The 17788-nt window shown below is 39.7% G+C and overlaps 1 protein-coding gene across 4 annotated transcripts in view; it reads left to right on the forward strand.

Annotated features, from left to right (window-relative positions):
• The window catches only part of HERC6 (HECT and RLD domain containing E3 ubiquitin protein ligase family member 6), a 61623-nt gene extending 44562 nt beyond the window's left edge, over positions 1–17061 (forward strand). For 2 of the 4 annotated variants that reach the window (XM_059375782.1, XM_059375791.1), the window contains 8 exons: positions 3059–3217; positions 6691–6834; positions 8723–8889; positions 10561–10621; positions 11874–11944; positions 13502–13688; positions 13777–13879; positions 15866–17061. In XM_059375782.1, the coding sequence (XP_059231765.1) occupies positions 3059–3217; positions 6691–6834; positions 8723–8889; positions 10561–10621; positions 11874–11944; positions 13502–13688; positions 13777–13879; positions 15866–16095 (1122 nt within the window). In that variant the 3' untranslated portion in view covers positions 16096–17061. Of the gene's footprint in view, positions 1–3058; positions 3218–6690; positions 6835–8722; positions 8890–10560; positions 10622–11873; positions 11945–13501; positions 13689–13776; positions 13880–15865 lie in introns of those variants that run through there. The other 2 variants (XR_009399585.1, XM_059375798.1) reach the window with 2 other exon arrangements.
• The last annotated feature ends 727 nt before the right edge of the window (positions 17062–17788 follow it).

Raw genomic sequence — 17788 nt, forward strand, 5'->3', positions numbered from 1 at the left:
TACCAGTAACATACACACTATAATCAATGCAGAGTGTTATCAAGCTTTGTGCTCTTTTTCAACTGAACAGGTTAATCATGATTATTTTTGGCTAATTTTAAATGGTTTTCTCATTATTATATAATGTCTGAGTCCTCACTTTAGATAATACCCATTGTTTTCCTTCTGTGAGCAAATACTGAAATGATCTAGTAACCACTCTTTCTCTCTCCCGTTCCTCTCCTCCTCTATCCAGTTGTTGTTGTTTTTTAAAGATTTTATTTATTTATTTATTTGACAGATAACAAGTAGGCAGAGAAAGAGAGAGAGAGAGAGAGAGAAAGAGTGGGGGGAAGCAGGTTCCCCGCTGAGCAGAGAGCCGGATGCAGGGCTCCATCCCAGGACCCTGGGATCATGACCTGAGCCGAAGGCAGAGGCTTTAACCCACTGAGCCCCCCAGGGGCCCCATCCTCTAGCCAGTTTTAGTTACTACTGTGATCTTAGTGTTTGGATTTCATATCTGCTTAAGAGCTTGGAGCTTGATATATAACTCCGTCTGATATTTTTTAATTCCCAAATAATGGCTATGAGTCAATCAGTGAGTTTATTCTGTTTCCCATTTACTCTCTTCCTTCTGCTTCTTTTCGAGTCGTTGAATTATTCCCACAGAATATTTACATACTATTTCATCTCTCTTAACCACCATTAGCGTTCATTCTCAGTTAAGTATTTGAGTGCTTACCCCACTCCCAGACATTATGCTAAAGATTTTCCAAACATGTTTTGATTGCTGAGGTCTGTCTAGGTTATTCCTCAGAAAAGGTTCCTATTTATACTTTAAAAACTCATGGGAATCAGGGGCGCCTGGGTGGCTCAGTTGGTTAATCGACTACCTTCGGCTCAGGTCATGATCTTGGAGCCTTGGGATCGAGTCCCACATCAGGCTCCCTGCTCTGCGGGGAGTCTGCTTCAGCCGCTGATCTCTCCTCTCATGCTCTCTCTCTCTCAAGTAAATAAATAAAATCTTAAATAAAACCCAAACTCACGGGAATCAGAAATCATACCCATTCCTTTTATTAATAATTTAAAGGATACAGGCCATCTACATGAAACATGGATAAGTCTGGGACATCATATGCAGAAAAGGAGCCACTTCAATTATAAAACATTTCTTTGATACTCTTAATTATGCAGCTTGTGTGACATTTCCCAATGATCCATGCCCCATAAATCCATAACTTCCAGCTTTATTTATGTTAAACAACCTAGGTGGGCAAGGTACATCCTGCTAAAAGCATTCCATAGGTAAAGACTCTCCCTCGTGTTACTATTATTAGTGTCTGTCATCGGCATGTTTACAAGATTTCTTTTGTTTCCCAGCCACCTCTTTTTACATTTTCCTAACATCCCTGGTAATGGGAGAAATTATGTTTCCTTTAAACTGGTCCTTCCCTTGCAGTATTTTCTTCTACGGCAGTATTCAATGTAGCAGGTCTACTGGTAGTGAGGGGTTAGTGAGGGCTGTGTTTATAGAGGAATCAGGCAGCTTGGATATGATGAAGGATCGGGAAAGGTCTGAGTACAAGAAAACTCTCAGTTGTAGTTGTGATGGGTGAAAGTAGAAAGGAGACTCCACAATCCTGACCTCCAAAGGAGAGAGGATGGGCATATTCCAAACTGTAAACTCCAAACTATATTATCACTTCACATGCATAAATGTGGAAAGAGGAAACCAATACATGGGAAATTGGAGTAGAACAACTGGAAAATAAGAAAAAAATGCATGTTTTCTGCCTAATTCTCGGTTAGGTGAAAGAAAGTTGGGGCTACAGCAGGCCACATATACTCTCCCTGCTATAGTGAGTGAAGGATGCTGCTGGCCACTTCCTGTCACTCAGAGCCACCGGTCGTGGTGCTCAGCATTCAGTATTGCTGAAGTGTCCCAGAGCCGCAGACTCCTGGGCCACCAGAATAGGTGACCTGTAATCAGGAAGGACCAGAAATGCCACCTGTTTCATCTCCCTACAAACCTGGAACTTTTTTAAAATGAACATATTCAGGAAAAACCAGAAGAATCTAGTGGAATCATGTATAATTTCTCAAGTTATAGTAGTGGCAGAGATCTGGAACAGGCTTTCCCAAGCCCAGAGTCACACACACCCTTCTCTGAGATGCTTGTAAGAATGCTGTTAAGGGTAACTACACCCAGCCTGGAAACCTGGAATAGGATAGCTATTATCCACGTGTCTTGTTGTCACAGTTCGCGGGACAGGTCTCAAAGACAGCTACAATGGTTTACAAGTCCTAATACTCCTTTTTGTCCTTAGGTTATAGCAGAAGCCCTAGAGAAGTGTTAAAGCTCAAAGCAAGTCTAGTAAGTCCAATACTAGATTTCTAATCTGAGGGGGTTCAGCAGAAATAAGATATTGACTAGAGTATAAGGAAATGTTGAAAATTCAGAAAAGCTAAATGGAAGTACTATGTAGAGTGACTGAGAGCAGGTAAAAAGTGAGGCCACTGGTGGCACATTTTTAGAGGGCTCCCCTATGAATCAGGTGGGTGGATCACAGTTATTTGAACAAGAGTGGATCTTCTCTGAGCAAGTCTTTCCTCTGATCTTTTTCCTACTTTAACATCATCCTTGAGCTCCTATGCTACCCTTATATTCTTGGGGATTATGGTGCTAAAACTCTGATTCTTAAGACATGGTGGATGAATGTTTCAGTGTATCGAATAACGCTATTGCCTTTAAGGATCATGTCTACTATGAATGAGATCGCTTGTAATTACTTAGCTGTACCTCCATGGTGACTAATCCCGTGAATATAATTCCTAGATGCCATGGTTTCACAGATCCTGGGATCTCCTTATCTTCCATAGTATAGTGTAGATATGATGGCCTTTTTTTCCTAAATAATTACAATCTGAGTATATAGCAATGTATATAGCAATAGTAGGCATGAGCGGATGCCATGCAGACTACATTTATTTGAAACAGTAAACACTTCATAGTGTTCTGTGAGATTCCTAAAATATTTCTTTCTTTATTCTTTGTTTTTTTGTTTTTTGTTTTTTTTAGGACTTAAAACAGAGAGAATACCTGGATCGGGGGCAAGGAATTCTTCAGTTCAATGAATCCCTTCCATTTATACTTAGAGTCAGACGAAGTCACCTAGTTGAAGATGCTCTGCGTCAGTTAAACCAAGTTGAAGACACCAACCTCTGTAAAGGATTAGTGGTAAATTAAAAGTCTCTTTGGACATTTTTACTAATGTGAAGGGGAAATATTTGTATAATACAGCAAAGGAAGAGCCTGCTTTTGCACCTATAGTTATCAGCTGTAGGTTTCTAGAATTCTGGGGTGCCAGGCTGTCTAAGTTGGTAGAGTATGTGACTCTTGATCTTGAGGTTGAGAGACTGAGCCTCACATTGGGCAAAGATATTACCTAATAAATAAAAAATAGTAATTCCTTGCTTACCCTTTAGAGAAAAGCTATGGGATGTTTAATTGAATGTTGGGATTCTGTGTAAACTATTAATTGCCTATAGCCACAAAAGTGCTGCATAATGAACCATCCTAAAGTTTAATGACGTTAAAAAGACAATAATTTATTATAGAGATCTGAAATTCAGCTAAGGATCTCCTAATTTAGGTTGAATTCACTTGGGTCAATTTGTAGATTTTTGTCTGCTCTTATTCATGTGTTTGGGAATTAGGCAGGAACTGGCTGATCTAGGCTAGATTAAGCTTGGCTGGGGCCGTGTCGCTGTTTCCTGTGCTTTTCATCTTCCTGGGACCAGCATGCATGTTCTTCTCACTTCTGTGCCAAAGGTATAGGATAGCAAATCCAATCACACAACTAACATGGTTTAGTCAAAGCAAGTTACGTGGCTGAAACCAAGTCAAGGGCTGATGAAATATATTCAGCCTCTTTGGAGAAAGAAATTGCAAAGTCACACACCACAGACATGGATCAAGTAGGGTAAAACATATTGATGCAATCAACAAGCAGCAGGTAGAGATACTTTTCCTACATTTTGGCTCTTGTTTTAGTCATAGAGTACCCAGTATATTGTTTCTAATTCTAGTCATCTTTCACTTTGTCCTTTGTGGGTACATGTAGGGTGTGTATTGTGTTTATCTCAGATCATCTGCCCTATTGAGGCCATAAAATAATGAGTAACTCTTTAGGTAAAAGCTGGACTCTGTCCAGTGGGAGTGATTTTCCTGGTATAAGCCATAAGAAGGAGACTTAGGTTCTCAGAGAAGAAACCAGAACCTAGAGGTTGGGCTCAGCCAAGAGAGGGATATATCCCAACCTGGGACTGAATGGCAAACAAACTATTTTATAAGCCAGACTATGTAGTTGTATATTTCATTAAGTATCCACTTTCTTTTAAATCTTCTTTATGAGGAAATCAATCGAGAATTACTCCATCCATAAGAGATACAGAGAGGTAGGAAGGTGAACTTCAAGGTAGATCCAATCAACATGTAGACTCTTAAACAAGGCAAGATTGTCAAAGCCCGATATGTGTGGGTCCTGACCACAGTGAAGGCAGACTTGTTGGTTTAAGTGAGGAGAAATTGGAAAAGTGGAAGTAAGCTTCATTTGTTATTGGGATATCCAGGTAGAACGTAAGGTGGGCACTTGGAGATGAGATGGTAGTGTATGGCCAGGGAGTCAGGTGAGGGGTGGCAGAGATATAATCTTAAGGCAAAGAAAGGAGAAAGAGAATGCCTAGTGGGGCTTAGTGATGCTTATATTACAAAAAAAAAAAAAAAAAAAAAAGCTAATTAAGTGTCCAGCTCTTCATTTTGGCTCAGGTTGTGATCTCAGGGTTATGGGAATGAGCCATGCTTCAGGCTCCACACTCAGCAGGGAGTCTGCTTCAGACTCTCCCTCTCCCTCTGCCCCTCCCTCCCTGTGAGAGTACATGCTCTCTCTCTGTCAAAAATAATAAATATTAGGGCGCCTGGGTGGCTCAGTGGGTTAAGCCGCTGCCTTCGGCACGGGTCATGATCTCAGGGTCCTGGGATCAAGTCCTGCCTTGGGCTCTCTGCTTAGCGGGGAGCCTGCTTCCCTTCCTCTCTCTCTGCCTGCTTTTCTGCCTACTTGTGATCTCTCTCTGTCAAATAAATAAATAAAATCTTTAAAAATAAATAAATATTAAATATGTGTCACCTTGGGGTCAGCCTCTGAAACCTGAATGTCTTCCAGCAAGCAGATCAATTATGCAGCCGCCAGGATTCCGAACGACTCAGGAGATGGGATGGTTAACCTCTCCCTAACAGCGGTTTTTCTTGTGATGACTTCTGTCACTGAGGTTTTATAGAGCCTGCTCCCCTAGAGATGGGAGAACCTAGAGAACCACCTAGGATGGTGGTTCTTGGATTTGTTCTAGTGATGTGACATCCAGAAGCCTGCATTCTCTGTGGAACACCATGAATAGTGGTTATGGTTTTTTTCCCCCCTACCATACAAGGAATTACTTTACTTGCAGAAAAAGATGCTTGTGTTGTAGATAGCAACATAAAATCAAGATTTTGAGAATACAACAAAATATCAACAACAAAACAACAAATATCCTGTTGAATTATTGTTCTGCTGTTTACATTTCATTGTTGGAAGGCATTTGCTATTTCAGTATCTGTCAGTCCTCATAAACAGATGGAAAAACATAAAAAAAATAATAATAAAGAAATAATAAATAAGTTAAAAAATAAATAATAAAGAAAAATAAAATCTTTAAAAGAAAACAAATAAGAGACAAAGAAATTGGCCAGGAAAGGAAGCAGAAAAGTAGTTAGAGTAGTAACAGGAAAACTGGGACAATATTGGCCATAAAGGTAGATTTTACAGAAGGACATTTCCTACAGCATAACTTTTTAAAAAGCTAGAACAGTTTTGGCTTCTCAGACTTCATACTTGGGTAGGTTAAGCTGCCATACATGTTCAGTGTGAATAGTGATAAGTTGAAATATTATTAAAAAATGAATTTTTTCAAAAATATTTAAAACAATAAATAAGGGGCTCCTGGCTGGCTCAGCCAGTTGGTGGAGCATGCAACTCTCAATCTCAGGGTTGTGAGTTTGAGCCCCATGTTGGGTGTACAGATTCCTTAAAACTAAAATCTTCAGAAAAGTAAAGTAAAAAGGAAATAATAGTAGAACTGAAGAAAGAAAAATAAAAGGATAGTTCATACATGAGAGCTATGGGCCATCTGGTCTGATGGTTCCTTCAAAGGTGCTAAAGCCAGGGGGACTGGGAGGGTAATTTGTCAGAAGTTCTAATGAGGGAAGAGGCAGGAGAAAAAGCTATTGACTGGAGCCAAAGTTGTGAAATCTGAATGATGAGATGAAGATAGACAGTAAGACGGAAGAACCAGGGACCTGAAGCACATCAAAATGTTGTTTGAGACTCTGGTCAAAATAATTGGTGAATGCTTAGTCTTGCGAGAATCCCTCTTTACTTGGTTCATGTGGCGGTGTAGAGGACGCACACACACACTAATCTGTCTGTGACTAGGTTCACGGCATCTGCTGCTCAGCAGGAAATTGAGGGAGAACAGATTGCGGTGAGGTGTGGGATTGAAGGGATATGGGATTCCAGGAATTCTGATGATGGCAGGAGGTTTGGGAAACTCTTTCACGAAGATCAAGGCATCCTATTTTAAATCTGAGCCTGTGAATGTGTTCTCTTTCCTCAGATTGAATTTATTAAAGAAATACGTTCTCCAGGGTACGGGGTGATAGCTGAGTTCTTCTACTATATATTTGAAGAGATGACCAAGACAGAATATGGAATGTTCATATATCCTGAAGAAGGTTCTTACATGTGGTTTCCTGTCAGTGTAAGTCTTATTTTCTTACAGTTTTCCAGGACAGAAAAAGTATACCATATACTGCAATACAAAAACCATAATAATAATAATGTAAATTACTTAGGGGCTATTAGAAAAGCAGAATCTTGGGTGTCTGGGTGGCTCAGTGAGTTAAGCCGCTGCCTTCGGCTCGGGTCATGGTCCCGGGGTCCTGGGATCGAGTCCCACATGGGGCTCTCTGCTCGGTGGGGGCCCTGCTTCCCATTCTCTCTCTCTGCCTGCCTCTCTGTCTACTTGTGATCTCTGTCTGTCAAATAAACAAATAAAAATCTTTAAAAAAAAAAAAAAAAGAAAAGCAGAATCTCAGGTCCCACCCCAGATCAGAGCATGTATTCTATAAGATCCCCAGTTGCTTCTATGCATGTTAAATTTTTTTTTGCATGTTAAATTTTTAAATAGCTTTTATGAAGTATATTTGAGATACAATAACTTACACGTCATATGTTCAATTTGGCTAAGTTTTTTTTTTTTTTTAAAGATTTTATTTATTTATTTGACAGTTAGAGATCACAAGTAGGCTGAGAGGCAGGCAGAGAGAGAGAGAGGAGGAAGCAGGCTCCCTGCTGAGCAGACAGCCCGATGTGGGGCTCAATCCCAGGACCTTGGGATCATGACCGGAGCCGAAGGCAGAGGCTTTAACCCACTGAGCCACCCCGGAGCCCCAATTTGGCTAAGTTTTGATTACAAATATATCCATGAAACTATCACCACAATCAAAATAATGAACATATTCATCATTCCCCCAAATTTCCTCAAACGCCTTTCTAATTCTACCCTCCACACACTTCCTGCCCCATGCCCACACAGCCACTGATCTGATTTTTGTCATTCTGGAGTACTTTGAATTTCTTAGAATTTTATATAAATTTCAGGGCCAGCTTTGCCGTTAGCAGGTGAATGACATTGGGCTACTCATGCAATACCCTCAATCTACGTGCTCTATTTACTTCTTACAGCTATTATAAGCATAAAAGTTAAAAATGCATTTAGAGGGATGCATGGGTGGCTTAATTGGTTAAGCATCTTCCTTTGGCTCAGGTCATGATCCCAGGGTCCTGGGATCAAATCCCGTGTTGTTCCCTCCTCAGCAGGGAGTCTGCTTCTCCTTCTGCCTGCCGAGCTCCCCCTGCTTGTGCTCTCTCTCTGATAAGTAAATAAATAAGTAAATAAACTATTTTTTAAAAATGCATTTAGGATTTTCAGGTTAGTTGTCTCTTGGCTGCACTCTAGTGATGGTCCGGCAAGAGGTGGCCAGTGTTTTCCCTCATCTGGGACTACAAAGTGCAAAGAGTAAAGCCGTTTCATCAGGACTCTTTCCTTCTTTCCACCCACCTTCACTGTCAACAGCATCAGTCACCTTCCCTGACCCATATGCTTGTCCCTATTAGCACACCTAGGCTGAGGGCAGTATCACCTAAGGGGACACACTTGTCTGACGCACATGACATGCCTGATGCACAATGAAAGTGCAGATAAAGAGTACTCTTCCTTCTGCTGTGTCTTTTTTCTACATGAATTTGAAGGCAAAGATGATAACATTAAATAATGACAACCTTGGCTTATAAGGCTATCCGAGCGTATTTTTTTTTAATATTCCAGATATACTTTCAGTAACAAAAAGTAGATTCATTTATTTAATATTCTGAACTATTAGTTTATATTTTATCTTATGGAAGAAATTTAAATTGTAACAAAGCCTGTGTAAGAAGCTCAAACTTTCTTTTCCTGAAACCCACTTTTTCCTAATTTGTGACTTTTAGAAAAGGAAACCAAAACCAATTTTTACTAATCTAATTATCCCTTTGCATTATTGATTATTTCTAATACTTTAGGGATTTTTTTTCTTCTCCTTTTCCAGCCTGTATTTGAAAAGAAGAGATATTTCCTTTTTGGGATCCTGTGTGGACTCTCCCTAAACAACTCAAATGTTGCCAACCTTCCTTTTCCACTGGCTCTGTTTAAGAAACTTCTGGGCCAGAAGCCATCATTGCAAGATTTAAAAGAACTCAGTCCTCTTCTGGGAAAGTAAGTAGTATTTTTCCAGAATTATGTTAAGTCTCAGTTATTCAGGAACAAATGATGTTAATCATGCATACACACAGAGACAAGGTCTTCAATTTCTATAAATGTATACTCTTTTAATGAATTTGAATCTTAGCCAGACTTATAATAAAGTATGCCTTCAAGAATAAGGAAAAGCTAAGTGCTCTTCTAATTATCAACCTACAACAGAGCCTAGTATCTTAAATTTATCTAGATGGAAACTGTACATAGTATTCTTTTTTTTTTGAAAGATTTTATTTATTCATTTAGAGAAAGACAGACAGCAAGGGTGGAGGGACAGAGAGAGAGAGGGAGAAAGAGAATTTCAAGCAGACTCCACACTGAGCCCAGAGCCCAGTGAGGCTCAATCCTATGACCCTGAGGTCATTAAGAGTAGGATGCTTAACCAATGAGCCACCCAGGTGCCCTGGAAATAATATTTTTAATGAGAACCATGCATGCTATGTTTATTTTCATAAATCATGTTTAGTCATTTAATTAATTAAGCAACTAATTTTTAAAAGATTTTATTTATTTATCTGATGGAGAGAGAGAGCACAAGCAGGGGGAGAAGCAGGCAGAGGGAGAGGGAGAAGCAGGCCCCCCCACCGCAGATCAGGGAGTCAGATGTGGGGCTTGAATCCCAGGATCAAGCCCCCAGTCGAGGGTAGATGCTTAACCAATGGAGTGACGCAAGCACTGTCATTTAATTTATTTAAATTCATCAGCATGTCATCAACTTTTTAAGTATTGAAAAATACTTGTTCTAAGTTAAAAGGTAAACTATATCCTGTGAGGAAAATACTAGCAACATAGATGATAAGACAAAAGATTAGTATTGCCGATATATAAATATAAATATATATGTGTGTGTGTCATCACAGATAAATATGGCTGAGGGTATGTGTTTTTCACACACACACGCACACACACACATATATGGCTAATCAAAAAAATGAAAATATGCTCAATCTTCCTAGTACTTAAGGAAATATAAATGAAAATGAGAAGTCCTTTTTGTGCCTACAGACTGGCAAATGTTAAAAAGTTTTTCATAAAATACACAGTTGGCAACAAATTGAAAGGGATTTTCTTCTGACGTACTATTTGTGTAAGAGTAAACTGCCTGAATTTACACTATATGCCCTGACACTCTAGAGAACAGGGTTTCTCAGCCTTGGCAACACCTGAGATTTGGGGCTAGATAATTCTTTGTTGTGGAAGGCTGATCTGGGCGTCGTAGGATATTTAACAGCTAAGGTGCCTGCATCTACCCACTAGATGCCAGTAGTGACCTTCCCCCTAATTGTAACAACCAAAGATATCTCCAGATTTTGCCAAATGTCCTCTAGGGGTCAAAATCTCCCCTGATAGGGAATCACTGGTCTAGAGGAAGGGGTTCCTTTCTGTAATTTCCATCAAGACACAGCAGTGTCTATATATTAGCAGTGGCCCAACAAAACTGTAAAACAAGGTTAACTCTAAGAAGAGGGAGCAGGAAGGTAAGGACATTTACATGGCATTTTATACATTTCTTTATTGTTCAAGAGTTTTTCTACTGAACATTTGTTATTTTTGAAATTTGAGAAGATCGAGAATATAATTTTTATTTTTTTAATTAAATATTACTTTTCAAATGAAAATTTTCATTAGGAATTTGCAAGTTCTAAATGAAGCTGATGACATTGGAGAAGAACTTTGCATATATTTTTCAGTGAGTACCAATGTAGTTTAGCTTTCATCTGTTTTTTAGAATAATTTTTATTATATTACCTTAAATATGGGATTTCTTTTTTAAAAAATTTTCTACCCTGCCCCCTTGGGATTCCTTTTTTGAGCATATTTCACTTCTGTATTATATGACTTTCCGCCCACCTGCTCCTCCTTTGATACCTCATGTTTATATATAATATAGTCTCAAAGAAAGTGAAAATGCAGCAATTATGCAATCAGTGTAAACAACGTAAACCACTAAATGCTTAAGACTATATACAGCATATACAGGGTAGGCTTTTTAATTTTTATATGTATTTAAAAGGCTGAACTACATAATTATTTAGTTCCCAGTTATTTATAGTTATAGGGAAGAATGTCCTGGCAATAATGGTTTTGTCGTTGTATTGGGAAGGAAGAATTTATTGTTTCAAAGTCCTTCTAGTTGGACTAAGAATCAAATTGACATGACAAAGATTAAAGGAGAATATCAGATTTAATTTTGTATGTGCAAGGAATCCATCCAGACGTGGGAATTCCAAAGACAGGCAAAATGACGTATATATGTCATTCTGAACTAAGGAAAAGTAGGGGCCTAGGACTTCAGAGAGAAGAAATGCAATTTACAGGAAGATGAAAAAGAGCTAATGTTTGGTAAACAAATGTTTGTTGGGCAGCTCAGAAACAATGCGACATAGAGGGCTTTTTTTTTTTTTTTTTTTAAGATTTTATTTATTTATTCGACAGAGAGACTGCAAGAAAGGCAACACAAGCAGGGGGAGTGGGAGAGGGAGAAGCAGGCTTCCTGCCAAGCAGGGAGCCCAGTGCGGTGTTCAATCCCAGGACCCTGGGATCATGACCTGAGCCCAAGGCAGACGCTTAACAGCTGAGCCACCCAGGTGCCCCAACATAGAGGACTTCGATCAAATGGGCCTTGCTAGGTTCCTCTCTATCCACCATGCCTAGTTCAGAGTCTATGTAGCTGTCTGTGGTGGTAGCTCTCTTCCTGGAGCAGATCCTCTATCTAAATTATTTTCAGACACTTGTGGCGGGGGGAGGCGAAGAGCTGTTCCTGAATCTGTTGGAGGTTTTAAAAATTTTGTTATTTTTTTCTGATTCTGCTGGGTTTTGATTGCTTTTAACTCAGAAATAATCTTTATGCTAAAGTGGCCCCTCAGTGGGATGACCTGCCCGTGTCCCCTACCGTTGAATTATTTCTTTCATATTTGGTACTAAATATATTTTGGTTACAGATACACTGGGACAAAAAGGATGTTGATTTAATTCCAAATGGGATCTCTAAACCTGTAGACCAAAGCAACAAGTAAGTTTTGAGACTTAGAACATCTGCTGTGAGTACACATAACGTGTTTGTTATCACTGTAATTTATACATGTATTTTAGCTTTTCAGATGATCATTTTAGCTCCTCATCTCTGAGAAAGATAAAAAGTTTACAGGTTAAGGGAACGGGGAAAAGGAGTCAGGATTAAATATTCCCTTTGCAGAACTTTTCATTAATTATTCACTTAACAATTATTTTTGAGCCCTTCCTCTGTACCAGGTCCTATTCTGGGTGTCAGAGAGACAGCTGTGAAACAGACAAAAACCTGGAGCTTCAATTCCAGTGGGGCAGAAAGACCATATATAAATAAATTATTATGTAATATGATGTCAGTAAGGATGAGCATCGTGTTGAAAGTTAAGAGATTTACAGTAGTGTCATGCTGGAACCAGCTGGCATCTGCTTGTGAGAGCTGATGTTCATTTTTCAAAAATGTTGAGAGTTTATTATTGAGGTATTAGTAGCATGAAATCAGCCATGGTGGGAATATTTACACCACAAAACTGGCAAATGCTGCAAATAAGGGTTCCCTACCATTTTCTTCTCTCTAGAGAACTGGTTGTTAACCATTTACCAGCATTTACCATTTACTGGTTCCAGGGGATGGCAGAAGGCAGTCAGATAGGACACTCCGCTAGGGCAGTCCCTGAAGCTGCTCAAAGGGTGGGAGACTTCCATGTTTCTGGTCGCTGTCAGGTGGACATACCTTCTTCCTGCTGTCAGGAAATTCATCAGGGTGGGGGGAGGAGGTGGGAGACAGACTTTCTTTTTTTTTTTAAGATGTTATTTATTTATTTGACAGAGAGAAAGATCACAGGTAGGCAGAGAGGCAGGCAGAGAGAGGGGGAAGCAGGCTCCCTGCTGAGCAGAGAGCCCGATGTGGGGCTTGATCCCAGGACCCTGAGATCATGACCCAAGCCGAAAGCAGAGGCTTAACCCACTGAGCCACCCAGGCGCCCCGGGAGACAGACTTTTGCAGAAATGATTTCCACACGGTGACACATGATGTGAGAGAGGAGGGAGAAAGGAACAGTGGACCAACCCTGAGAACCTGTCCTGTTGCTATGGACCTCTCTGATGGTTGACAGAAGTCAGCATGTAACGAGGGAGCAGTGCATGCTGTGGCCCCAACTCTAAGATAAAGACGGGAGCCCCCCACCCTGCAACCATCAAAGGTCAAAGATTCAAATGCCAAGTGGGAAGAGGCTGCTGTGTCAGGCAGTAGTCAGATCCAAAAGTTTGGAATTTACTCTAAGGGCAATGGAAAGAAAGCCTTTGAAAGATTTTAAGCCAGAGAATGACATGTACAGATGACTGTTTTAAAAGTATATCTCTCTCGGAGGGAAAGAGCAGCAAAACAAAGTCTTTGTCCTTCTGCTACACACTTCAGGGTGTCTTCCTTCAGCTGACCACAGGATTTTACTTCCCTCTGAATAATTTACTTTTCTTTCTTAATAGAAATTGTTAAAAGGGCAAAATAGAGAATATTTTAGTCAGTGGTGAAATATGTAATTGGCTTTTTTTTTCTTCCCACAAGGAAAGATTATGTTTCTGCATGCATTGATTACATTTTTAACATCTCTGTAAAGGCAGTTTATGAGGAATTTCAGAGAGGATTTTATAAAGTCTGTGACAAGGAAATACTTGTTAAACTTTTCCAGCCCGAAGAACTGATGGCAGCAGTGGTTGGAAATACTGATTATGACTGGAAGCAGTTTGAAGAGGTTGGTGATAACCAAAGTCCCCCCACTTCTTCCAAACAACTTCTATATATTCCCCCTAAAATCCATTTTTCTTCCTCTATTTCTCAAGAATTCACAATATGATCAAGGATACCACAAATCACATCCAACTATACTGATGTTTTGGAAAGCTTTCCACAAATTAACTCTGGAGGAAAAGAGAAAATTCCTCTGTAAGTATTACTAATAGATGGATTTATAATTACATATCTTTTTAAAAGATGAATATTTGCCATGAAGTCATTATTAAATGTTTTATTTAATTAATTAATTTATTTAAGTAATCTCTACACCCAACATAAGGCTTAAACTTATCATCCCAAGGGCGCCTGTGTGGCTCAGTGGGTTAAAGCCTCTGCCTTGGGCTCAGGTCATGATCTCAGGGTCCTGGGATCGAATCTTGCATCGGGCTCTCGACTGGCTGGGGAGCCTGCTTCCTCCTCTCTCTCTGCCTGCCTCTCTGCCTACTTGTCATCTCTGTCTGTCAAATAAAAAAATGAAATCTTTAAAAAAAAAAAAACTTATCACCCCGAGATCAAGACTAGCATGCTCTTCCGACTGAGCCAGTCAGGCACCCCACCACAAAGTCATTATTTTTTTTTTTAAGTCATCTTTTTTTTTTTTTAAGATTTTATTTATTTATTTGAGAGAGATCAAAGTAGGCCGAGAGGCAGGCAGAGAGAGTTGGGAAGAAGTAGGTTCCCTGCTGAGCAGAGAGCCTGACATGGGGCTTGATCCCAGGACCCTGGGATCATGACCTGAGCCAAAGGCAGAGACTTAACCAACTGAGCCACTCAGGTGGCCCCATGAAGTCATTCTTTTTATTTTTTATTTTTTTAAAGATTTTATTGATTTGACAGACAAAGATCCAAGTAGGCAGAGAGGCAGGCAGAGAGAGAGGAGGAAGCAGGCTCCCCGCTGAGCAGAGAGCCCGATGCGGGGCTCCATCCCAGGACTCTGGGATCATGACCTGAGCCGAAGGCAGAGGCTTTAACCCACTGAGCCACCCAGGTGCCCCCATGAAGTCATTCTTAATTGTGGGTCATATGTGTTTATAGCAAAGCCAGGCTTCCTAGATCAATGTTCTTTCTCTTATATACGCCTGGTTTCCCATTGAAAAATATAATAATAAATATTACTAGTTGCCTTCTAATCAAGCCTTCACTCTCACATTCTTATCTTTATTTATCAAAGTCCTATGGAATTAGGACTATGTATATTTTTCTAATACTATTTTAGAAATAATACTAGTAGCAATTCCACTGATGATAATACCAGTGCCTTTATTTTGTGCTTAACTCTGTGTCAAGCATTGTACTGACCACTTCCTATCTGTCACCTCCCTTTATCCTCATAGCCATTTTTTGAGGTATGGTACTTATTTTTTTTCCTCATTTCAGATCTGAGGAAAAGAGGCTTGATGCGTTTAGTAGTTTGCCTATATTCAGATAGCCGGCAAGTGTGAGAAACAGACTCTGAACCCACTAGGCTGATCCAAAGCCAAGGCTCTGAATCAATAAACTGTGGCTTGTGATACGAGAACTTCTCTTGGTGGGAACCCTAAGGTTTCCCTTCCAATTTCTCAGTCATTCTGTAGATACATATCTTTTTGCTATTTTTGTTGCTCTTGAGGACATCGGAGGACAATTCTAACTTCACAAACCTAAACTACTTCTCCACAATCCCTGTCTAATCTCTCTTAATGAGGGAAACTTGCTTCAGCCCATTGATTCCACTGTCTGTGCATTCAGTGCATTTACTTACATCCTCATACTTCTGACTTTTTCTTGGGCTTTCTCCTTCTGCCTTTCCTGGAGAACTAACTAGCCAGATGTGACCCCTGTAGTCTCCCTGCTCACCCAGCTGGGTACTGCCCGTCAGTCTCAGTGCCTCTTCACCTCAGCCTTCCTAGCTGAGCTAAATTAAACTTCCATGTATCTTGCTCTTCTCATGTATGCGATTTTCCCTCACTGAGGGAAACTCACTGAGGACAAAGACCAGATGTCATAATTTTTCTATGTTCTACATGGCCCTATGTGGCTCTCTCTACACAAGGGTACTCAGTGGTATCTATTGAATGAAGTGATTAATTTCTTTCCTTTCATTTTACGTTTTGCTCTTTCTATGAAATATCTTAACCAAAATTTATTCCTTTCTAGTTTTTCTTAGGGGAAATGACAGACTGCCTGTAAGAGGCAAACAGCAAATGGGAATCATATTTCGCTGTCCTGAAACTTTCCGTGAAACAGATTACCCAAGAGCGCTGACCTGTCACAGTATTCTGGACTTTCCTAAATATTCTACAATGGAAAAAGTGGAGGAAGCCCTTCAAGTAGCCATCAACAGCAGCAGAGGATTTGTCTCTGTCCAAGTCACAGAGCAACAGTGATCCTTCGAGTTTCAGTGAGGCCTCAGAGCCTTAAGCCCTCATCCTTCAACTCTTTTGTTCTTCCTTAGGTCTAAGTAGCACAAAGTGTTGACAAGTTTTAGGTAGAATTAGTTGACAAATGTTGGGATAAACAATAAAATGATGAATCAAGAAGGATTAAAAAAAAGTGATTTTTAAAAATGAATCAACATTTCTTGATCCCTAAATTTGTTATCAGAATGTTTGTTTTTTTACCAAATTATTCCTGAACAATAATTATCATTTAAAAATAAACAATATTAAAAGCTAATAGATTTTTTAAAAAAGATTTTATTTATTTATCTGACAGACAGGGATCACAAGTAGGCAGAGTCAGGCAGAGAGGTGGGGTGGAGGGAAGCAGGCTCCCTGCTCAGCAAAGAGTTGGATGCGGGGCTTGATCCCAGGACCCTGAGATCATGACCTGAGCCGAAGGCAGAAACTTAAACCATTGAGTCACCCAGGTGCCCTGCTAACATATTTTTTAAAATATTGTAAATCTAATAAACACATTGTCTGTAAATATGAAAGATATGCTTAAGTTTGAAAAAGTAAAAGGCATGTAAATGTATATTTTATATTCTAGCATGTCTCCAGAATTTTTATTTTAGCCAACTGCTGAGTAATTTATTTGAAAAATCTAAATGTTAAAGGATTCATTAATTCATTGAAGAATTACTTATGCTCAATACTGTGTTCCAAGAATATTTGAAATGCATGTATCATTATTTTGGCTAAACTCTAACCCCAACCAGGAACTCCTATCTATTGGTAGTTGGAGAGAATGAAGGACATGAAATATGTCTTAGCAAGATGGCTATGGAATGAATTAAAGGAGAAAGAGAAATATGACTGTAAATGGCCAATGAATTTTGTACACTAGTTCTATCTTATATTACATTTTAAACTGTAATCTGTTCTATAAATGCCTGTTGTAATGGCAAACCATACAGAGATGATGTCATATATCAATGGCACTTTTGGAAAGGAAACACCATGGGGTGTAGTCCATGTCAGGGTGGTGATGTGGAAAGAGGGGAGGATTGCCAGAGGATAGATAGAACAGAGAGAATTTACTACGGACACTAGTATGTGGGGTGGTCCTTAGAAACACAAGCCCCAGTGAATCTTCAGATTTATTTTGGACATGTCTGGTTTCTCTAATAAATGGAATGGGGGCCCCGATGTATTCTCTTTGAATTTTAAGGGAAAAGGTAACCTCTAAATCTCAGGGATCCCTAGGCACTTGACTTTTAGGTTGTATTTTTCAGGACTTTCAACTCCAACATAAATTTTTCTAATGCAAATGGATGAGCTATACTAAATATTTAGGGAAGACAGCGCAGCAATTCTTTTCTTCTTTTAAAGATTTTATATATTTACTTGAGAGAGACAATGAGAGAGCGAGAGAATGAGTGGGGAGAGTGGCTGAGAAAGAGGGAGAAGCAGAGTCCTCGCTGAGCAGGGAGCCTATGCAGGCTAGATTCCAGGATGCTGGGATCATGACCTGAGCAGAAGACAGACGCTAGCAGATTGAACCACCCAGGTGCCCCTACTATAGTAGTTCTTCACATACTCTTTCAGAAAACAGAGGAGGAGGAGTGTCAGAAGAGCATGCAACTCTTGATCTGGGAGTTAAGAGTTTGAGCCCCAAGTTGGGAATAGAGATGACTTA

This window comes from Mustela nigripes, chromosome 1, assembly GCF_022355385.1.
Source record: "Mustela nigripes isolate SB6536 chromosome 1, MUSNIG.SB6536, whole genome shotgun sequence".
Lineage (NCBI taxonomy): Eukaryota > Metazoa > Chordata > Mammalia > Carnivora > Mustelidae > Mustela > Mustela nigripes.